Here is a 25,334-nt window from a genome sequence, read left to right as displayed (position 1 = left end):
TTGTTCATTCCCTCCTAGTTCTGTTGCTGCTTTACTTAGTAATGAGGACTCATAGCTTCTTTTAGGAAGTCTGTCAGACTTGTTTCATTTCATATATGCTGAGTCCAAGTCTACATCCAACTCTGTTACCTTTGAGACTTGGAAATACTGCATGATTATAGCCACCCCAAAACTCATGCTATGACAATCTGCAGTGAAAGTGATTTTTTCCTTGAAAACAAAATAACAAAAATGATCCAAAGGATGAAACCAAACCCCTGTGAGGACGGGTTGAAAGAGCTGGGAGAAGAGAAGGCCTGATAGCAACATTTTAATATCTAGAAGGGGTTTATAAGAAAAAAGGGAACAGACTCTTTAGCAGGGTCTGTTGCAGGAGGACATGGGGAAATGGTTTCCAACTAAAAGAGGGGAGATTTAGTTTGGATATAAGAAAAAAAATGTCTACACTAAGGGTAGTGATGCACTGGAACCATTTGCCCAGAAAGTTCTGTACATGGAGACATTCAACACCAAGCTGGTCTGGGTTCTGAGCAATCTGATCAAGCTGTAGGTGTCCCTGCTCATCGCAGGGGAGTTGGACTAGACTACCTTTACAGGTCCCTTCCAATTCAAATGATTCTATGATTATTCTATGAATAATCATTGGAGGAGGCCTGGTGTCACCTGTTCGGTTTAGCTGTTGTGCAGCGTCTCAGCCTATTCTGAGACTGGAGCCAACTACTCAGATACTACAGGGGCTGCAGTGGGGTAATAGCTTGCTCTGTCTTCCACTGCTGCTGCTTCCTTTCTACACCACATGGAGCGCCCCTACAGGCAGGTCTGGTGCTAGATCCAGGATTGGTGATCTGCCTCCCCTCTTTTATTTTTCTCTTTTTCATTTTTCTCTTACAGTTTTTAAGTAATGCAAGGTTTACTTGAATTTTCTATAAAGTCGCACAGCTTAGGTAGATATAATTGCTGGGCGAATGCATTAGGGATACATTTTTTTATAGACATCTCCTAGTTGATGTTTTATCCTCTTATGTACAGACCTTGAACGTTGTTTCAGCTTAATCTAACCGGGGAGGATTTGTGAATCACAGATGGGACGTAACATTCTGCAGAAGTTCATCACAGCTATTCAATATAATTTCACTTCTAATTAAGCCCACTTTCTTGTCACCTTTACAAAAGCAGCTCCGTATTATAGAGCTACAGCAGATACGTACCTGGTCTAAGATGGCCCACGGTATCAGCTAAGCTTCCTTTTTTAACTTTGGTGATAAATGCACAGAGTCGACCTGATTCAGTCATCTTTCCTCCTACTACCTGTTTCAAAGAGGAATTATTTTCATAGCATAAGAATTACTTTAAATTACTTAAACGTTCTGGCAAACAAAAACAGAATTCAAGGAATTCTTTGGTGTTCAGGTGACCAAGGTAAGGCAGACACTTGAAAAAAACACAAAAAGTGTAAAGACAATGCAGAAAGTTAAGTTTTTCAAACTTCCACTGTATTGTAGATTTGACCCCCAAAAGTACAGCATTGGATATTAGACTGCTCACTTCAACATTTTTTAGATGTAAGTAGTTATATTAATGTAACAGAATCCATGATATTCACACAAAGCATTAAATACATTTAATAAGCAAACAAATCCTCTTTGCGATGATAAGATATAGATAGTAAATAATTTTCAGTCTTGTGCATTTAAAATGTAGCATACCAATTAATCAGAGGAGAATAATCAAGAAATAGTTGCTTTTTTCCTAGTAGCAGATTTTGCTCTGAAGTGTCATTAACCTCCAAATGTTGCTCAAGTCATAAAAAAAGATGATTTATTTTCCACATTCCTCCCATCTTTTGGGAACAGAAGTTATACCACGGTGCAGTGCTCAGCTCAAGACTGAACGGAGCTTGGTCTGCTCAGCAAGGATGCAATTCGTGCATTTTGCAGAACAGCCATTCTCAAGAAACTTGTGAAAACATGTTTAGTCTTAACAAAATATAATTTTTGAGACTGTCAGAGACCCTGTAAAAATCCTCTTGGTAACTAAATGTATAATGTCTTTATATGGTATTTTTAAGAATAAGAGGAAGTAGATATCTGTTTAGATACACTATGTATTATGAGAATACTTACATTATAAAGGTAGATAGTTTAACTGAGATTTGTAAGTCACTGCAAAATTATTAATTACCAACCTTCAATCCAAGCATTGCTCCTGAGTCTCTCGGCACACTTCCATCTTTTAGCCGCTTATTTAATAAAATCCGACCAATGAGACGGTCTCCATCTTTGGACGGTTGCCAAGTTACTGGATGCTATCATGTGGTTTTAAAGAACACAGTCAATATGATTTAAAGAAAAATATTTCAGTAAAAACTTTCATTTCCCAATATTTTAAAACCATAGTGAAAGTTTTATGATTACACTAATATTAAATCTATCAGAATGATAGAAAATTGTGCTGGTGAAGATTTATTTGGATATACAGTCCATCAAAATGTCTTTCTAATGTCTAAGAACGTTAGTAACTTTCCTAAATCCAATTTCTAAATATCGGTACTGATCTTTGCATCTTGATGAATAGACAGATATAGGTAACTATACAGTTATCTATCCTCAGTAACAGTTCCACCAGAGTACTGTCAAAAACAACTGTAGAGGTCAATATTAGAAGTAATATTGAAAAAGCACGTTTTAGTTGAAACGGAAACTTGACTTGAGACATAATTTCTCCTTTTTCTCCTATTCTAAACATGCCAGTTTTCTATAAGACAAACTTCTGCAATGTTTTACTTTCTGTCAGTACTAGTATATTAAAAGTTATAGAATATTTTTAAAGGGATGGTCTTTGCTCTCATTTAAATGTAATGAATGTTTCTTTGAATAATTATTTCACATACAGAACATAGTTACAGTCCAGATGTTATTATTCCTGGAATTATATAACGGTTTGGGTCGGAAGGGACCTTTAAGATCATTTAGTTCCAACCCCTTGCTATAGGCAGAGACAACTCCCTCTAGATCAGGTTGCTCAAAGCCCCATCCAGCCTGGTCTTGAATGCTTCCAGGGAGTAGGTTTTATTCCATTGCCATACACAGACATAGTTATACAAATTGTTGTATGTTGGTGCAATTACTAAAATTTTAAATAACATTTTAATTTTGTGTAATCATAGCACTTTTTCACAGATAAATACTACTTTCATGCTCTATTTCATGCAAGATTAGCAGGCACGGACAAATTTGCTTCCATTACAAGTAGTAACTCTAAAATGATGGATCATAATATCTACCAAACAAAAAGCAAAAATAAAAATCACCAAAGCAGATAGTAAAGCCTTTAATTCTGCACAATACTGCACAAAAAAATGGCATGGCAACAAAACAAAAGAACAATCATGACAGTGAAAGGGAAAAAAGAAAAACAACTTTGCTGTGCAGAGAAACCCAATTTTCTCCTTTTAATCTGGGACTTAAACTATTAATTTAATTTCAGTCCCAGGAGTTTGAATGCAGTAAATCAAATAAGCCAATCAGTAGAATCCTTATTGTTAATTACTTTACACTTAAAGGTAATACCATGATAGGATATTATGCAACCATAAGAACAATGTTCCTTTGTGCCTCATTTTTTTTCTTTGGCTGCCAAACAGTAAAAGCTGCAAGCATGCAGAGATTTTTCATTTGTTTTTCTTTTCTGCACCTTAAGAAATGCTACATTGTCTCTAGAAACATCCTGTCTTCTATTTTATGTGCTATTTTAATGAGTGACAGAGAGCAAACAAAGACCAAGAGCAGGTTAAAATGCAGGCTCCATAATCTCAGTACCTTCTCGCTATGGCTATGCTCCTCGTTTAGAGTTGTGCTACTACACGTATCTACCCCAGAGTCTTTTATCTGAGGCTCAGACCATTCCAAGTCCTCTTCGAAAGACTGGTCACCAAAGCACACCATTCTCTTTTGTCTCTCGGATAAGGTGTTAGAATCCAACACAACTGCCTGCTCACTAGTTTTTCTTTTTCCCCTTTGACTGTCCCCTATAGATGTTAGATAAAAAAAAAAAAGGATACAAAAAAGAAAAACATGCAAAGGTGTAAATAAAACAAAGGAAACGTGAAATGATAAAGGAAACTAAGTGGTAAGGCTCCACATGTCTCACCAAAGACATTGGGGATGCCTCACTGCTATGCCAAGACGTATGGTCCAACCAGTTGTAATCCATGTCTCCTGCGAGAATCAGACAGACAAGATAGTGCAATAAAGGAAAAGTGAAAGAAAGGACAGACAAAGATACAGTAAAATTGTTAAGGCTTCTGGTTATCCTGTCTGATTTGTAACCTTTGCTAGCAGCACTTGCAAGGCACTTCCAAGAAAAAGTCAAGACAGTAACAACAGAGCACATGGAATATGAAATACAGTGAGGAAAGAGATATGTTTGTGTGTGTCTGTGTGTGCATACAGTTATATACAGTGTAAAGCATCACTGATTCACAGTTTTTAACTGTTTCTATAAAATTAACTGCAGTAAATGAAATGAAAGGGCAAATCTCACTGTATTCATAATTTCCAAAAAGGAAAGCATCTGATTATGGAATCGGTTCTCATCGTAACCCAGAGAAATGAGTCTCGTGTCCTGTATGAAGCAACTGACGTCTTTGCCTTCCAACACAAACTCGTGGTTTTTTTGATCACTTCAATAATATACTTGAACAGTACTATGCTATTTTCAGCTGTACTGTAGAAGACAATTTTAGAGAGGTTAAATGATCTGTTAAAATATGACAGATTGATAAGGAAAACAAATATACAAAATATCTTTGGAATAGAAAGCATATAGCATTGAAATACCCAGATAAATGTCTACTGGTTAAATATCAGGGAGAATCTAATAAGGTAATTTTTAACTCAGAAAAAAGGTGTAGCGTTCTGATACACAGATATAAATATATATATTACAGAATCAGAATCTAACCTGTATGGCAGAAAGATGACAGGAAGGAAAGTCTGAAGCACAGTTTTAAAGAAAAGGTCTAAAAACGGCTGTCCACAGAACTGAGGTGTGATTCGTATCTTTTAATAAAACGCTCTCATCTGTGTAGGTGCCCACACATATTATTACTGTTCCTTTCTCTTGTGTATATATATATAAAATATTATTAATACATGCTACATGACATATTTTGTTACTGTATGCTTTGGACGATTTTGATATTATTTTATGTATGACAAAATGTTAGCTTTTCTACTGAAATTCAAAACCAAAAAAGTACAAAACCAGTGTAGTTCCATTCTTAGTAGAGACCACTAATGATACTTTCCTATTTCCATTACTTCAGAACCTGTTTTGACATTGCTCAACCTCTTCTTCTGAAAGTACACCAATACTTCTCTGAAACAATTAATTGGTCTAATTACAGGTGGAATGCTAGTCTAGAAAACCTTACAGAAAGAAGGCACAGAATACAGTTCCATTAAACTAAGTTTTAAAAACACAACGCATGCTACAGAAAAGTAAGATAGTCTCCTTAGAAGAGATTATTATGCGCAATGAGCAAATGATCTTTTTCACTTGTTTGTTTCTAATACATACAGTATGTCATGTTGAACCAAAATTAAGCATTGTCTTCATTTTAAAGAAAGACACACATTGAATAATAGTTTTCATTTTAAATAAGCACTTTTAGTTTGAACTTGCCCCAAACACTTTGCAGAAAGATGAAGCATGTTGCATATCCTTAGATGTCATAAAAGAAATGGAGAGCGACCTCATGAAAACACTACAAAGTTTTAACTGAAATAGTGAATGGGCTTTCTATAAATGCATGAACTGTATTTTTTGATTCATTGGAGGAAAGGTAATACATTAAAATGGGAGATTATGATCAAAACTGACTTCTCTTTATGACAGTTCTGACTACTAATATTCTGACTACATTATGGACAAAATTGTGCATGTCCTGTTAAGGAGAAAAGAAACATTCTTAAATAGTTTAAAATAACTATATTTTGCAAAAGATACTGCTGCCAAGGAATTTTCAAAGCTGTCCAACCTTCAACTGCAAAATCATTGCTTCAGAAAAACTGAGTGAAAATTATCAGTCAACTCATGAAGATATATGTTTTAATGGATTAATATACATTGAGATATCTGGAAGACAGCAGGAGTTCCAGTTTACACATTTTCTATTATATAAATCCTGTTTTTTAAATATATTTTGAAATTAATCTTCACCAGATCACAGTGTGGCTGAATCTGGCAAAGTCTTCTGTGTCCCTCTGGCACACCTCTGCTAGAGCAGGGGGCCCAGGCCCATGGCCAGGCAGCTTCTGAACATCCCCAAGGAGGAGACCCCACAGCTTCTGGGCAACCTGTGCCAGTGCTCCGGCACCGCACAGCACAGCAGTGCTGCCTGGTGCTCAGAGGGAGCCCCTGTGCTCCAGCTGATGCCCATGGCCTCCTGTCCTGGCACTGGGCATCACTGAACTGAGCCTGGCTCCATTCTCTTTTCACCTTCCCTTCACATACTCATGGACACTGATAAGATCCTCCTGAGCTTCCACTTCTCAGTGGAGAGCAGTTCCAGCTCTCTTCCCCAGCACCTTCATCACCCTCATGTCCCTGCACTGGACTTTCTCCATATATCTACATCTCCCTTGTACTGGTCAGAGGATTCCAAGAGCAGCCTCACTGATGAACACTAGAGGGATAATGGAATTTTAAATGAGAAAAATTAATCTTATTACACTATGACTCTCATGACTACATGAGTGGCACGTGAGTCCATACTGTTTCTTCCTTACGGTTATTTTCTGTGTTGTTATTACAACTTCACTTCCTCAAACCAAAGTCTGACAAAAAAGCTGTAATTTGGTTCCCCGTAATTTGCTACATAATTCCAGGAGCAGACAACTGAAATAAAATGGGCTAAGTAGAACAGTTAAAACAGATCATTCTTACTAATTCTAATTCCTGGCTATTTCCAAGAAATTGTATTTTCATTGAAATGACTGTACTTAAAGGAAGGTATCTATTGTCAAGAATTAAGAATCTACTGCTGCAAATTACTGGCCATGTTTCAAGGTTTTAAAATTCTCAGCCACAACAGTGATGATTAATTGCATTCCAAAACAAGTCAAGAGAAAGGAATCCAAAGGTACAGATATTACATCCTTGCTGTCCTGCAGTGAACATAGCACTTTATCCACTCTTCAGGAAATTCTTCTGTATTCTGTATGTTTGCACATACATTATGCATAGCAATTGAGAAGGCTTTGCCAGTTCTCCTATTCATTCTTCTCCCCATATAAGCTATTTGCTTCTGCATGAACTTGTCAAGTGCTACATCTCCCATCAGACTTAACTTTCACTTTTGTGTCTGTGTACAAAATAGAGAATAACTTTTTTTTTTTTTTAACAAGGAAATAAGTTACTGAAAAGTTGAGATCTCTGGTATGTATTCATCATAAAAACATTCCCAGATTTCATATACCTTAATTAATAAAAATCATCCAGTCTTTACTTGCAATTTGTATGCCCATGATATGTGTATACAGGCAAATACTCAAGGACAGAAATCAAGTAGGTCACTCTGAAAGTAATGCCTCCTATTTCCATGAAAATTACAACAGATACAAAGAACACAATAGCACTATTTGACAAAGCGAATTCTCAGCTATGAAATAGCCTTTCATCACAGTCACAGTCACCACCATTAGCTGTGCATTTTTGCCAGCAGTGGAGAAGAGCCTGCATGCCACACTCATAAACAAACTCATCAGTAACCCACTGTCACTGTTACCACTGCTGAAATGCACCACCCATTAGCACACTGCGTTCACATCCACTGTTTGGTCTCCATCAACATTCAGCAAGCATCAATGAATGTCAATATGTGCAGTCTTTTCTTCACAGAGGAATTCAATTCCATACCTTTGCTTCATGCACACTTCCATGTCAGATACCATTTTGTCAGACTGCCCCTCTGCTGCTATCACACAGCAACAACATGTAACAGGATACTGCTGGGAAGGTTCATCTTCTACTGCCATACCAACAACATCTGCCTCTGACACTGTGGGCCAATGTAATAAAATAGGAAGCATTACTAAGAAAGCTTAAGTAGCTTTCCAGCAAGTGTACATTACTACAGTGGATATGTTTATATGTATATAGGTTCATTTTATAGGTCTTTACATGAGCAAACGTTGAGCCATATAGGGTTCTAACAATCTGACCTCTTCACACCCACACTAGAAACACCCACGCTCTTTCAATTAGAGATATAATTTATTTTTTCTTTTTAACTAAAGCTATCCAAAATAGAAATCTACATGCATTAATGCATATGAATATGCTTGATTGATAACTAAATTTTCTAAAGACTTCCCATTCATGCAGTAAAAATAAAACAATTATTTTCCCACAAAGTTCTAATTTCCCTTCACTTCCAAGAATAATAAAAAAGAGCTTCCCAGAGTAAGTCCTTTTCCATCCTATTTCACAACTTTTTAAAGGGAGTTCCCAAATATCAACTCTAGACACCTCCAATTCTTCTTTTAAGTCAAGACATAAAAAGTTGACTTTCTCTTTTGCTCTGCTGTCCTGCAATAAATGTCAATTCTTCTAAAATTAAAATGGTAAGAAAATGAACAGCAATTTCATACTGTTTTATTCATATATGTATTCTTTTTTCCACTAGAATATGTACCTACAGGTTTGGAAAAAAACTGTCAAAGAAATTGCAAATGGTAAAGCCCTTGCAGGTAGTCTAGATTTCATCCTTAATACTGCATTAAGAGTCATCTAAATGATAGATTATAAATTTTATAAAAACAAATAAATGCAATCCAAATTGTATTAATGAATCTAATTTATCTAATAAAATATATTTCTAGAAGCCTAGTAGTGATTTATATTTCTATGAGACCCATATTGCTTATTACAGTCACATTTTCTTGGAGTAAGATGAACGATCTGATAAACTGATTGGAGATCAGCTTTTCAGAGCATGTCCTATGAACATTAAAATCTTGACTGGGTAAAAGTTTTCAGATCCAGTAAAATTTGAAGTAATAAATGTAAGATGTAATGTATGTTACTTGCTTCTCTACAAGAAAAACGATTAAACCATAATCATCTCATAACAAACACAATGAATCTTTAATTCTGTTTGCCAAAATGTGCAGCAGAAGTGAGAAAAAACATAATTTACTTGATAAGCTACAGTATCAAAGCCATTTAATTTTAAGGAAAGCACGGTACAGTCATAGCTCATGTCATTGTAGCAGCATTCAGATGCTTCCTGAGTTCAGCAGTGCAGCTGGGTACAGGAATGGACGTGTGTGAGCTCTGCCCTTACTATGGCCAGTGAACTTTGAATGGGCATGGGGAGCTCGCATGGACAAACCAGTGACCTGGCCTTTCTGTACAAATGGATTAAGCCTTGTAAGCTTACAGATTGTTAGGATATTTTGCTCTCACTGACTTTAGCCTCTTTAGCCAAAACCAAGCAGCCAGGGGAAAAGCTTTCCTTCTTCCATATTTCTACAGAAGATCCCACAGCAATGGGAACTTCCCATAGCAGTAGGAACCTTGAATGTGTAGTTAAAATGGAGATCAACTGGTGTACACTGAAGTTTGTATGGCCAAGAAGAAAAGACATAAAAGAAAAGCTGTAAGGTAGATCCTGAAAAGCAGAGAGCTCTGTCCCACAGAGCAGGCAAGAGAGTAAATGTGGCTGGGCACATACATAGTGCCCATAGGTGGCCTGAGAGCACTGTCTAGAGACACTGTCCCAGGAAAAACTTCCCTGGTATACAGAGCAAGGGTAGATAACGTTTGATAAAAATGTGTACATGTGCTGTCGTGCAGCAGCAGAAGAATGTCTTCCACGATGAATTTCTGAAAACATCCCTTACAACACAAATGCTGCCAAACCATTAAGTATTGCAATTCTACATTTCTGCATAACACAGAAACATATACTTTCCACCAAAAGAAACACTTTCTGAAGACATTCCCTGACAATATGCTTACTGATTTTTTTTTAATAGCTTTAGCAGGATTCTTCACGGGTCATTCATTAGGAATTCAGAAATCTCTTGATTTCTCCCTTTTCTTGAAGTGAATCTACTGGTAAGTGAGAGGTGTCATTAAGAATGAAGACACTGGTTTACCTTCACAGAAAATGCAGCCCTGTTTTCAAACAGTACTAATACTGCTCAACAGAAAAGATATTAGCCTTAATGGAAAGGATTACCTAATGTAAAGGGTGAAAGGGTTGCAGCATGACTGCTGAGAGAAATGTACTTACTGAAACTATTTTCTTAAGTATGTTTTGCCAGAAGGATTTAATTTATGAGAAGGGCTTTCTTCCCAATTAGGTTTTCTAAAACACATCTAGGTTTAATCTATCCATCAAGTCCATTTTTATAAAGGTCTTGAAATAAATGGGAACAAAGCATATCAACATGGCATACACATTTATATGGCAGACTGTCTGCTTTCTGTAGAAAGCTTCTGCCTAGTAAAACCAGTGGGATGGAGCAAATAAAAAAAAAAAAAAAAAACGAAAAAAAACGGGGAATAGAGTTTCTTAATGAAAGTTCACACTTGACTCCCACTGCTGGAAGACATGTCACCAGCCACAGCACAGTGCCATGCAATAGATGCCCTCACACACATCCATCACCTCTGCCACACAACCCAGCGTGCTGGAACTCACACTACTGGTCACCAAGAAAAAGGACTGCTGTTATCAAGAAGTCACAGATATTTTTCCCTGGGGAGCCTACCCGCCACTGGCAGTTGCTATCGACTTAGTACTCAAGATTCTCAAATGTTCCCTGCTTGATTTCTAACAAAGACAGTGAAAACTGGAAGTAATGAAGTCTGGGACCCTATGGATGTACCTCCTGTGTCAGTGACTTTAAGACTTTTGTCTTACGAAGGTGTTAAGTCCAAATGATGTTTCTGACCATAATTAAGTCATTTTCACTTCCCTGCTTCCTTCTCCTTTCTCTTTAGGAAGCCTTTGAGCTTATGCCAAAGTATTTCCAAGATAAGAAAATTCCTTCAGCAGAATGCAAAGGAAGATGCTTTGGAAAGCTTAGAGAAGACAGCATTTCTAGAAGTAACCTGAAGTATCCAAAAGAAATTCATCACTATTTTACTGTCATTAAGCCTAAATTTTCGATCTCTTCTTACAGGACATGCTTTTTTCCATTTTCTGCCCTGTTTACATCCACAAAGACCATATTTATATTCATGGGCTGATCCTGCACATCTGCCTTGCCTATCTGTCTTAGTCATGTATCACCCCCACCCAATCTTCTAACTGACAGCTTCATTACGAGTGCAATTCCTTGCACTGGCTTTGAACTACTATCAGCAATAACATCTTACCAAACCTAAATGAGAATACCCTTAAAACAAACACTATTAGTAATGCAGGGCAGAATAAAAGTAGTAATACCATTACTCTATCCCAGATCTGGCCTTTGGTTCAGCAGCTCTGCCCTCTGTACCATGGGAAAGACATTCCTGCTGCCTGGAAACAGGCAGCCTAGTTCCTATGCTAAATAAGCCTACCTCTTCTCACAGACCTGCCTGCTGAAAGTTAATGAGCTCTTGGATGCAACACACATAGAAATTAACTGCTGTCTACCAGGTGACAAAAAACCATGCTTCTGAACTTGCTGGCTCAGAAGAATAGATCACTTTGGGAAACAACTGCTAGGGATGGACAGCTTCATACAAGCACAGAAGATCCAGTGGATCTGGGGTGTGCTGGAATTGCAGCACAGCTGGGAACTGCACGTACTCAATGAATTCTTTCCTCAGACTTTGAAAATATTTCAGGCAAACACACCTGTCATGCTGCCAACAGCAAGGCAACAGTGAAACCTGCTAAGCCAGCTGGAAAGTAGCATTACAGCAACCTGGAAAGGAATCCAGCTCATTACTGGAGAGCTACAGAACTTGTGAGAAACAGCTGCATTGTTTAAGAAAACACTTCTGGGTTTTATGTGCTTATGATACCAACTTTTTGTTAATTTTTTTCCCACTACCATTTCAATTTACACTCATCAAAGGAGGCTTGGATAAATTTAAGAAATAAGTAGCTTCAGAAAACTTATTTAGCAATAGGAAACATCTTCACTTTGTGTTGGCTTGCCCTATATCCAGATTTTCTAAAATAAACACTCTTTTTACATCCTACAGTTATCACTTGGCAAAACGATGTCTGACAGACTACTGGAGTAGCTCCAGTGAGACTGCCTGGCATCTGGAAGTCTCAGGGGCACAGCATTTACTGCATATGAGCTGAATACTAAATGTAAACTTATTTCTTCTTGGACAGTTTGGACAGGCATATGAGCTTGAGACCATTGTAAGGCAGTGTTTAACCAGGTGCACATTTTAAATTCTTCAGAAATAAACATCTACTGACAGAGTACACACAGTATCCATCAATGGTTTCTTCATATAATAAGCTTGAGGCTACTAGAATAGCAGGAGCCAATGCAAATAAGAAAAACATATTTTTCAACATGTGTACATATATAAACGAAGATCCCTCTAATACTTATTAGTCAGTAAAAATAACAGAAAACTATTCTGTGCACTTTTTATTTTTGAGCTTTACAGAGACATCAAGCTTTCAAACTTCAATGTCAGTGTTAATTATAGAAAATAACCGTAAGCCACTGAATCCATATATCCTAATTACTAAGCAAAACTCATAGTTACCAAGTAAAGGCCAGCAAACTCTGTATCACAACAGAAAGCGAGGGAATGGATTCTTTATGAAATGTGACATCGAATTCACAAACAATACCATAAACACAGCATGTCACTTGTACTCGTGGCAAAGCTGTATTCATTTCATCAGGAAAACAATCCCTCATAAGTAAAACTGGAATATGGACATGCCAGGAATGAAAGGAAGATCATCTTAGCTCAGTTTTAAAGAAATAAATATATTAATTCATGCTAGCAGCCTATATTTTTATCTCCAAAGTCATAAAGAGTTAACACTAATGAAAGGAGACACTGCCAACATCAAGATGCCTCTTACCATAGACACATCATTATCTAGAATCAATTTCCATCAGCAACCTAACAGCCTCCCATATATTAACATTGAGGATCAGCCAGTTGTTCCATTGATCACATCTTTTTCCTTTCTCTCCATTTATTCCAGTCAGAGCCAATGATACCTTGCTACTAAATTGTGATACCGATAAATACTTGTCCTGTGATTTCAATAGGAGATAACCAATGATCAAAGAACCAGTGATCTGTGTATGTAATAAAATAATAACGTAGAGAAGCGTAGTAATAATACAGTGTTTGAAAAATAGAAATAATTCAAATTTTGAAGAGAAACAATTTTATAAAATAATCAAATCCTCATCTCAGTTCCTGTTGATCAGTGCCTTTTTCTGTTCCATTATTCGGTTTTGTCTGGGAGGGAAGAAATGCCCCACTTTTACCATTCACGTAGCTGCTCTCCCATAAGGACAGTGGAGGGAAAGAGTGAGAAGGAAGAGGCCAAGTTCACATTTTTGTGTGCAGTATTCCCAGTAACTTATAGAAAGCTCTTATTGGGCATAGCAATGGACACTAAACTCATTCTAAATGTCTTAATCGCTGATGAAGAAACACAGATTTTAGAAGAGAAATAAGAATAACCTTAAAAAGAAAAATTATGGTGCTCCATATGTGAACAACTAGGCATTAAAAAACAAATGCACCACTGAAGAGCCAAGATAACTTATTTTTTGTCTGTAATTCTCAATTTGTATTATGCAGAAAGGCATTGGCAAAATTTAAAATTCTACCTAACAAGCAAGAGAGAAATGCAACTACTGTGCTTTACATCCCTGGTGTAACATTAAACTGTTCTCTCTACAGCTGCCTGGAAGGAGGCTGCAGAGAGGAGGTGATGGCCTCCTTTCTCAGGTGACAAGAGACTGGTCATGAGACAATGGCCTCAAGCTGCACTGGGAAGATTTAGAGTGGGTATCAGTAACAATTTCTTCATGGAAAAGATGGTTAGGCATTGGGACAGGCTGATGGGTGGTGAAGTCCCCATCCCTGGAGTATTTAAGATATGTGTGGACTGGCAGTGAGGGAGATGGATAATGGTGGATGGATAGATGTTTAGAGTCAAGGTAGATGGTTGGACCTGATCTTAAAGTTCTTTTCTAACCTGAAAGATTCTATGACTCACAACAGCATTTCAATACCAATCACAGCAATTCCTTCCTTTAAAACTGATGTAACATTTCAAATGCAGCATACAAATTACAGCCTTCCTGATGGTGAAAACAAATATAATTTTTAATTAACTCAAGCTGCCAGCTTCTGAAAGCCGCAGCAAACATGCCATAGACTCACTTCACTGTTGAAATGATTTGGTTTGAGAAACAAGAACTAATTCACAGCAGTAAATGCAAAGCATCTCATCCATCTCTGGCAGCACACGTGTCATGAACTGTCTAGAAACATGTAACGTAACTGCTGATCCTGCAAGCAGGAATGGCAGACAAAAAAAAAAAACACAGTGTAAAAGGGTTTTTCATCACCTTGACACCACAATAAAAGCCTCTGTAAAGTAGTAATTGGATCATTAATTATTGATCTCCTTTTAATTGTTGCCATGAGGAAAGTAATTTGGTGTATAAAGAAAACATCTGTTGCTTTAAGTTTGGTTTAACAAGTTATTTTTGTCAAACCCTTTCTTTCAAGGAAATTAATTAACTACTGAAGAAGAACAGTAAACCTAAAAATTCAATGGATTCCAGAAATAACAACCATAATAAGCTAATTTAGCTGCACACTTTCTATGTACAGGCTTGACAGTATGCCAAAATTAGCAAAATTAGCTAAGCTTGATGGTATCTTGCACCTGGTTTAACATATAAATGTGCTCCAAAAAAATTAAAAATTGTTTGTCTTTTAAGACAAGCTTTGTAACACAAACTTTTATTTTTACATGCATACACGTGCACGTACGAACATTGATATACCTGCTATACTTCGAGGAAGGTCAGGTTGCAAATATTCAGAGTAAGAATGATCTGAGGCTTCGTTTGCCATGAAGCTTAATTTCCTATACAAATGTATTAATGTGTAACCATGAACAATGCAGTGGTGAGCTTCTCCACTTCCCCAACACACAGGGTGTAGATTAAATAAGTAACCAGTCAATATTTCTGTTTCTTCAACTAATGTCCCCTTTCACTAGTCACTGAACATAATCTAAATAAAACATTGTCTCTTGACACTCTCTTGGTGTTCTCAGAATATGCCAGTTCTGCACAAGTCAGAGTTAAACTCAAGGAATTTTTCTTTATAGCCAGTCTATATAAAGAAATGAGGTGAATGTTGCAATTAACCTCTTCTAAAATGAGTTGTTGACATAAGGAAACAAAAGCAGAAAATATCAAATATCCCAAACAGTTTTCAGTGCCAAACTTGGGAAATACAGGACTTGAATTTTCTTCAAGAACTTCAAGGCATGTGGGACTGCCTTTTCCTGGCTTTACATACACATTAAATGACAAGAAGTTAGAAAAAAAATCTGCTTTCCAAAAAAGCATTTTATATTATTATTTGATTAAAACCAAAATTGTGTTACTCCCCAAGTCTGCCCAGTACTGCCCATGTATAAATAAACAAACTGGATGGAGATGTTCTTTGCAGAGGAACTGTACAATGATATTCTTCAAAGAAAACCGGTATGATCAGTAAAATATTGTGTAGATACAAGTGCAAGATTGTTAAAGTTTTATATATATATATATATATATGAATATACCTATATTCATATTCCAGAATTAATTTTGAATCCTAATGATAAAAGGTAGATTTCTTAATTGCAATTTTCTGTGTCTTCATCGTTTCAGAAGCATGCAGAACAATGGAAGAAGCCTACACAAATGAAGAGTTGGTTGATGCTAGCTCTGTAATTATTTCATTTAGCTGAATACATAAATAAGCATGTTGCTCAGGGACCTTTCCACAGTCAACAAGAACCACTCCCATAATTACAGCCTTCATGGTAGCTGAAGCCATAATAAAGGTTACATAAGCAATTTAATCTCAGTCTCCTATTTTTATTATGACTATTATCTAAAAATATATCTAAGGCTCTAGAGTTTCTAGAGTAAGTTTGAGCAAAAGGTCAGTATTTTTCACTTTTTACAGAAAATTCCCACACATCCTCTACTTTTTTAAATTTATAGAAAGTTGAGATGAAAGGAGGAAAAAAAAGCCATGTTATTTAGTGCTGTAAAAACAACAGGAAATTCTACCTCAAAAATTGGACCACGTCCTACATCACAGAAACTCTTATTGCACAAAATGGTCCTTGAGCTGGTGTAACTTCCCTAGCCCATACCACAGGTGGCTTTGAGAGGCAGGCAAACAGTTAGGTGAGCCAGAGCAGAAAGTGCCTGTTTCTGATATAAACACCAATATAACTGCACCAAATTACCTTTTTTTCATAACAAATACGTCATGTACAACAGAGAAAATTATTTGCAAAATCCACCAAGTGACTTCAGATAAAATTCTGTAATGAACTTGTGATGCAGCCACTTTCTAAACACCTTCTCCTCATTCAATTGCTCATTTTCTTGGATGTACACCTTACTAGCAACACAATCAATCCAGATTAACATAGCTTTCCAAATTTAAGGCTTTTCCCATTCAGCTTGTTACTCTTCAAGACAGTTTTATCTTCATAACGTAACATATTAAACATAAACATTTTTTCTTTTTTTTTATTTTTTCATATTACAAGTATCAGAAAACTATTTATATTCATCTCCAGGGGATGCCTCTGATTGAAATGTTACTATTATAGAATAAATCTGTGCTGCCTCATATGGGAAATGAGAGGTAGGAAGGGCAGAGGCTGCTGCCCTTCCTCATCAGCCAACTTGACATTTCTGCACAGAGCTCAGATGTGGAAAAAAGTATTATGGGATCCAGCTGGCATAGGTGCCATCACAACAACCTTAACAGATATGGCCAACTGACTCATAAGCAATGAAAGGATCATTCCCCTCTTTTAAAGCTGACAGAGAGCACTTGGAAATGCACCCATTAGTCCCTTGAAAGACTGCTGAGCAAATTTTTCTTGAATCTCCCCCAAATGCTTGTCTTTTCTGCCTGTGTCTGCCCTACACAATCAAATACTACAGAGCACCTCTGCTGTGCTGAGAACAGCAGTCCTTGCCCAAATACAAGGTTTTATACAACGGCAACCTCAAATAAGGTATAAGCTAATTAACTTAGAATATTTAGAATTCTTCTTACCTGAGCATCATTGGAAAAAAACATTTGGAGTAATATCTTAAAGAATTTGTTTTACTGTGGTTAGAACTAATTAGTTGTTTGTTTGTTTTTGCTTGCAATTATGCAAGATAATTTGGAAAGTTTCTGTCTTTTAAAAGGAAGAAAAATAGCTTAAAAGATAATCTTGACTAGTAATATTGTAAACATAATGACAAAGCTACACAATTTACACCTATTATTACACATTTCATACTGGACTGTGATTTGTAATTTGCATTTTTAGCACTAATTTCTTGAAATAAAGAAATACCAGTGGTGTCTGCAAATGTGGGATTGGCTGTTTTCAAAGCTGTTGTAAACAACACAAGCAGTTAATGACTTTTTAGGGTGACATTGCTGTTGCTGCATATTTTTTTTTAGATCATCCCCTGTCAAATTCAATAGAGAACTGGCAAGTATGACATGCTTTGGGAATAACAACTTTGGCAAACTACACATCTCAACTGAAACAGCTTTTAATTTTAACTGCCTCTTTGCTACTGTTCAGTATCTTTTACTTAGCTGTTTCCAAGTGGGACTGTAAACAGAAACATAGCTTGCATTTCCATTTCAGATGTGACTGTTTTAAGACCAGTTTCCTATAATCTTACTTTTCCTTGTTTGTACAACATCTTTATTTATTTTATAAGCAAAGTATAATAAGCAACGTGTTCTTTTAGTAAAGTCAGAAGCAAGAAGGATTGATTGATATCACAAATATACCTTACTCCCTTTCAGGCATTGGAGCGTCCCAATCAGGGACAAGCGAAAAAAATTTCTGCTCTTTTTTCCTAATTCTGAACTGCTTAATAGGAGTTTGCCTGTTCTTAGAGGGAACAGAAGTTCAGCTTTCATACTAATTCTGCGCCGCTGCCCTAAACAAGATGGGGGAATCTTTCAAGGCAACATATTACTGTGGGCCATGAGTTACAAGTTACCAATCTGTGGTGCAAAGGAAGACCAAGGTGACCAGTGACCTCATTGTGACAGCCTGGTATGCTGAGGAATGGGAGCAATCCCATCTGTCAGAGGCATAACAAAACCGCAGACTCTGCAAGATTCATGCACTTTTTAGTTTCTCTGTAAGCTGTCTATTCTTGTAAAGAATTGTTCAGAACAGTTGTGTAACCAGCAAACCAGGTATGTGGGATGTCAAGACTCTGCAGTCTCCGGGAGACCCAGCAGGCAGAGACAGGCAAGTCCCAGCCTAATAACTGCACGCTCCGACAGATGTTCCAATGGGAGACCTTAGTCCCTGTTCCTAGGTTTCACCTTTTACGAAGTCTTAATTACTTAAGCAGCCAGAAGAGATAAGACACAAAAAGAATAGATTTAAGAGAGCTCTGGACATAGGAAAAGGGGTGTGAAGTCAACATAAAGGAATGAATAAATCTTAATAAGAGAGAGTCAAATAGGCATCACAGTTCAGGGATCCAAAAGATTTTGACTTCTGCAAAATTTGTTATGACCCAGTGTGAAGGAAAGAAAGAAGAGAAGCACCCAGAATACACAGAAAGAACCCTGGCAGCAGGAGGTAACTGAACTGAATGCAGGAAAAAATAGATGTACGCTTTGTTTAAATGCTTCGTGTCTCAGTGGAAGAACTCACTTCAACCAAAATTTTGGCAAGAGACCTCCCCAACTGAAATCTAACGAGTATAATCAATGTGAATCTTCACTTGTTCCCACAGCACTAATGAGCAGCGAGCCTGAAATACAAGGAACCTGAATGCTAAGCTTTGCTCTGACAGTGACCCACTGATTTCCAGTTGGTAAAATTGAGATACTAAGGCTTTCTTCCACCTAAAAGGATGTATGTATGAATGCAAGCTACTCAAAACCACTGTGATGAGCATCAGCAAAGGGTCATGAAAAAAAGGACAGCTTCAATCATCCAAGCTCTTTAAAAAGAACAAGAAGAATAAATATCAGTCTCATTTCTTCACATAACAACCATTCCCTACAGCGAAAAAGGCAGATGATGCTGAAGAACTGAGAATAAAGTAATTCAATTACAGATTTTAGTACAAAGAAAATATTTCAGGAATCAAAACTACAGCTCTGGAACAGAGCAATGTTGTGTGCAGACAGCAGTTGCAGGGAAGAAGTGATCAGGACTGGGCTCTGATGTTGTGCACAAAGGTGCAGCTATCTTCACAAAGCTGAACACACATTGCTGAGACTCCCTGGATTGATAAGCAGGAGCTTATTTTGTCACACTGAATATAATTCAAGAGTGACCTCGATGCTTCACACGAGCACTATTTTACAAAGCTCCTACTTACAGTTCTTATTTGCTTTAGATTTAAATTACATTCTAGCAGGATAATTAGGAAAGCAGAAAGAAATGTCATCAAAACTTATCTAGTTTAATTATTTTACCCTTGCCAGAAGAAGGGATTTAAATTAAATTATTCAATCAATGTGTTAATAATAATAATAAAAAAAAGTACTTATAGCAGTGATATTTGGGAGTAAGAATATGTATTTCTAACTCAATTTGGACATTATTAATTTCAATATTCAAAAATGTTGATTATACCTTAAGATACTGTGTTCTACCTAACAACACCAGAATGCTGGTCTCAGTCTATGCTTGAAATTAGCCAGAACGTTGTCAGCTGGCATTGCAGATATGAATGTAAGCAAGAATCTAGTCAGCATTTCTCAAATTACATTCATAGGGTATTTTTCAACTTTTGGCTTAGGAAAATACTTGGGTTTGCTGTATATAAATACATCCCTTTTAAATGCATATGTTGATAGTTGGGGTTTTTTTGGATGTTTTACTAACATCACAGAAATAAGGATCATATAGACAGTATCATCATTAACTAAATTAAATTAATTAAATACACAAAATATATTCTTGGACACATTTTTGTTGCATAGAGAGGAAAAATACATTCCTTCCTATGTATACAAAGCCCTCACTTTGGAGATTATAAAATATTATAAAAATCATTATACCTCACTTTCATCTGTCAAGACTAGTTATTTTTGTAGTTAAAAAAAATATGCCTCGGGTGACTAACGTCACACGGGTTATTCTGAGATGAAATGTGTGAAGTAGCATTGTTACAAAAGCCTTATGTTAATATTCACAAACATTTTGGTCTTTTCGTAAGCAGCTAGTGCTGCACTTAACGGAAGCATTCCAGAAGTTACTTGTCAAAAAGTTCTGTTTACAATAAAAAGATATAATTTCTTTCAGATATTGAGTACTTTATTGCACTGCTTATCAAGTGTATTTTTATTATTTGGCTATTCCACGTAAGTCCTCAGTCTGTTTCTCAATAGCACTATCTGAAAAACCTGCACTGTATTGTGCAGCCTATGGACAACATAACACAGTGGATCAGCAGAGATGATGTTCCTTGTCAGGTTTGTGATTACTATCATCATCTGACAATCAAAAAAAGTACTACTCTCTTTCAAAAGTTATTCCTAGAAACTTATTTCATACATTTGGTGTAATTAGATTAGATTCTATTACCAGCTACCAGGAGAATACGGGGTACGTTAGAGTTATAAACCAGTTAACTGAATTCCTAGATTTGATCATGCATTAACATGAAATTTACTGACAAAGATGACCATAATCCATATGAATGTCTCCAAAGGAAATAGAGAAATTCTCAGCTAACTTCTGAACTCATGACTTGCATATTCTGCCCTTTGCTCTACCATGCTCGTTATTCATGACTGTCAACAATGGCTAACAGGTCTCATTAACATTTCAAATTGTAAAGTGAATTCATTTTTTGTACTTTTTCCTACCAATGGAAATATTTTTCAGCTACAGGCAAGAAACATTTGTGTGCACATGCTAATACATTTCTCTAGAGCAAGTTCCAGATTTTAATGAAGAGCTTCCCAGAGGACAACATCAAACCCCACACACACAGTTCCCAGGCTGGATTTCCACTCCCAACTGATGTATTTTTCAGTCATTTTATTTGCAGTATTGTAAATGGCTAACTAGGATGTTGGGTAAAAGAAATCAAATTTCTGTTTTCTTAGGATCTGGCATCAGTGGAAACTCTCCCACTGCTCTTAAAAAGAACTTCAGCAATCAAAGCAGCAGAAAAGGTAAAGGCCTCAGGCAAAAAGTCAATGCTACCAATCAATATCATAACCAGAACTGAGATGTCCAGATGTCCACATACCGCGGTAAGAAAACAACCTCATGAGCTCTATGAACACATTGCTTAACTTCTACAAGCAAGAATGAATAATTTCAGAGATGGGCTTTCCTCCACATTCTAATTTAGTTATATGACATTAAGTAATAGGGAAATGGGAAGATAATGAGTTGTATTTGAAAATAATTGCTGTTATAAATAATGAGAGCCAGAAGTCCAAGTACTAAGAAATGGAAAATGCTTTGTTGATGTCAAATTCTAGGCTTTGCCCCTTCTTATCCTGTCTGTATCTACAGCTGTGAGCCATACGTGTCCTAACACTGCACAGATACCAGCTATAAGCAAAAAAAAAAAACTTCACAAACTGTAATAAAATCTCCATTATTGTATTCTTCATCTTTTCTAATGAATTAATTGCTTAGGAAGAAGGAAATGTATCTTTATCATATTTACGATGCCTTTACATATTTCTTGCTAAATAATAATAAAATTATTTTTACTGCAGTTCCCAAGTCTGCAATGAGCTTCTTAACAGATTTGTTTCTCTCGTATAAAAAATGTTTCATGTCCAAGGTTTTTGTATTTTGTAAATACTGGTAGCATTTACCATGTATTTACAGTCTCATCAGGACTGCTGTTATGTGCTATTTTCTTCATCTAACACCACTATATCAAATTTCAGCCCTGGATCTCAGAACACTTTAAGAAGAAGCTCATATCGTTTATAATGTATTTCAGGCTGCAAAGATAAGGAAAGGAAGACTAAGTCATCTAATCACAGCAGTGATACAAAATAGGTAAAATGAAACCTTACAATAATCACCAAACATACGACAGACACTGTAATACAGAAAATATTTGCAGACAAAATATATAATGGCACATGAACTTTTAAATCTAGTAGTCTTCTTTCTTTTTGAATAAAGATTTTCAAATTATTAAAACACAAAAGTGAGACTTTATGTATAATTATTTAAGAGTAAGGCATGTAATGATCTTGAGGAGAAATTTTGGCTCATTTTCTCAGAACTTTATCATCGCTATGCAAAAAGAAAAGAAGAAAGAAAGGAGCAAAGTATACATTTACTTTCTTTGCCTGTAAAACTGCTTATCTGTATCTCTCTATCTTAGTCACTGAGCTGGAGGTGGGATTACTTTGATCTGACACACTTGAGCAGCAGAGTAAATGTTCAGAGCAAAAAAGTACACCTCATCCTCTAATAAATTCACTTTTCATTCCTATGGTGGACCAGACCACCACAACATTTCAGGAAAACACAACAGTAATTAAGAAGCTGAAATCCCAATAAAAGATTCAAAGTTCCCAAACCAGGTTTCCTTTCGCAGTGCCCACGCAGTGAGCAGCCATGAGAGACCTCCGGAGGTTCTGTATCAGCAATCCTTTTAGTCATCTTAACAGTCCTGCTGTGTCAATGACAGGCATTAGCTTCACAGACCTTCTATTTGCTTCGTTGCAGTTCTGCAGCCTTAGGTGCAGATCTAGGGCAACAGCCAGGATTTACTGCCCTCCTGTCCTACTGCACAGCCCAGATCAGCCTCGTGTCCCAATTCTCTTTGCTGCAAACACCTATTTCAAGGCCCACGCTGTTCTCATTTTTCCTTCTTTTCCCTGATACCTCCATTTTCTTCTCTGCTCTCCATTCCCACCGTTTTATCTCCTTTTCTTTACCAAGGTGCCAGAAAAAGCAAAGACAGATTCTGCTCCATCACTCCCCTCCTCAGGCTGGCAGAGACTTTGCAATTATTTTCTTATTCACATTTTGTCACAGTGTTGGACCACGCTGGCATCACTGTTAGGAAAACCTCGCCAAGTTTTACAACCAAAATGCCATGGAAATAAATCCAGTGTGAACAAACTGATAGCAAACCAACACACAATTTTCCCATGTTATAAAGGCTCCACATTTCTTGTTTTCTGAATGCAATCCTAATTTAATTTCTTCTCTAAATCCGAATAGCTTGCTTGGTCAAATCTTATCTTGTAACATGTGAAGAAGAAAAAGTAAAATCTCCTTAGCATATAGACATCTAACACAGAGCTATCATATGGTAAATCTGCTTTCCAAACAGCAATGGTTAAAGAGCAGCAGAAAAACAAAGAACATAGAAAAGACTAAAGATTAGACGCAGAAATGTGTTCAGATAAAAGGTGGCTAATCTCAAAGACTTGAGTTACAGAGGACTCTGGGCTCCTGTGGGACAGAACATAAAAAGCAAAGATGGAATTGCACAACGTTTTCACTGAGTAGAGATTCTCCACATTCTACATCTGCTTGGCAATACAGACAGCCTTCAAAAGTGCTCAGCAAACTCAAGTTTCCGCACAGGCTTTGTAAAGGTACTAAGGAGTTTTCTTTATGTTCTCAGCTTGCAGTCAGATCCTGCAATTCACACTGTCTTAGGATAGCAGCCCTTCCCCAACACACTGCTGGTGCCAGCGTGAGTGACGTCAAACAAACCAGAACACTGCACAGTTTGTGCATGAAGAAGTTGAGAGTTGAATCAAGAGACTGGTTATGAGAAATCAAAGTCCCTGTAGATGTAAATATCTACAATTGCAAAATAAATTCTGGGACAGAAAACTGGGAAGCTTGTTTAGTTTAAACACAGATTCTCATTGTCATTTTGATTGTAATATTAAAAATTCAGAATCTGGTGTCACGTTGTCTCAGCTTTATCATACTTCAGAGTTTCCTGACGCCAAAACACTGTTTTATTATTTTGTAGTAGAAGCATCTAACTAAAAGCAAAACATTACCTACTTTCTTTTCCTCTATGATTTATTCAGACTGTGTGCATTTTGTTCCGTGAGGAATGCTCATCAAGGGATCAGAACGCGCCACATGAACGCTTTTCAACGTATTACAATCCTACATTGTTTCATGCCATAAATCAAGTGTTGTGACAGCCTCCTTTAGAAAGAAGAATGTGCATGGCATGCTTTTTACTGCTTAGTCATATTTGTGATGCTATAAGAAGACGTAAGCCTTACAACCTTCTTATCAGAGATATTTTAATTCTACACTCCAAATGTGCATGTGCTATCACTGAATCCACCACCAGTTTGAATTTTGCTGCCCTCAATACCACTCTTCCACAAATATACTTCTCTTGCACTGCTGATACCATATTTGGGATGACATTTTCCCTATATATTCTCTATAATAAGAAACTGTCAAATAATTGATATCAGAGAGTTCATATTTGTATAAATATAAATGAAACTCTTTCTCTAACACATAATATTGTTTTACTTGAAACTAAGACTAAAACCTCCAAATTTCAAACAGAGGTAAGGTATAGGTTTACAAAAAAAAGAAGGAAAAAAAACCAAAAACTACAGTCTGGCCATAGATGTAATTAATAACGATATGCAGGCGATTTTCTGTGCAGATGTATAAAAGCTTCACTCTGCCACATCTGCACAGACTCTATCATTTCTGTTAGCAAAGGTTTATAATACTATTAATTAATCTGACTTTTATATTAAAAAAAACACAAGATTTTGAAATAAAAATTAGGAAAAAATAAGGGCTTTCGTTGAAAGAGCACGAGCAAGCAGAATACTTTCTCCCTTGTCTCTTATTTAAAGTTTGGCATGATTGAAAAAATCAAGCACAATAAACTCTAGGTTATATGGGCACTTGCTTATCAGGTATTTAAATATTTTGCTACTGCTTACCAGTTGTTTGACTCGTGCCTGAGCCTGATATTATAATTTTCTGCCACGTTCTATTTGATGTTGTTTTAATTGAGATGTCTTATGAAATCTGAGTAAATGACCACATAACACTATTGAATCCAAGTTGCAAGCACTAATCTGTGTGA

General features: G+C 36.6%; 1 protein-coding gene across 1 annotated transcript in view; it reads right to left on the bottom strand.

Moving 5' to 3' along the window:
* LOC100550949 (regulating synaptic membrane exocytosis protein 2-like) overlaps positions 1-25,334 on the bottom strand; it is a 112,457-nt gene that overhangs the window by 73,752 nt on the left and 13,371 nt on the right. Inside the window, exons 2-4 of the mRNA XM_031552971.1 lie at positions 3,819-4,027; positions 2,186-2,305; positions 1,209-1,308 (exon numbers count right to left, since the gene is read on the bottom strand). Coding sequence (XP_031408831.1) covers positions 1,209-1,308; positions 2,186-2,305; positions 3,819-4,027 — 429 coding nt within the window. The remainder of the gene's footprint in view (positions 1-1,208; positions 1,309-2,185; positions 2,306-3,818; positions 4,028-25,334) is intronic.

This window comes from Meleagris gallopavo, chromosome 3 (genome assembly GCF_000146605.3).
Source record: "Meleagris gallopavo isolate NT-WF06-2002-E0010 breed Aviagen turkey brand Nicholas breeding stock chromosome 3, Turkey_5.1, whole genome shotgun sequence".
NCBI lineage: Eukaryota > Metazoa > Chordata > Aves > Galliformes > Phasianidae > Meleagris > Meleagris gallopavo.
This window is presented reverse-complemented; position numbering and strand designations above follow the sequence as displayed.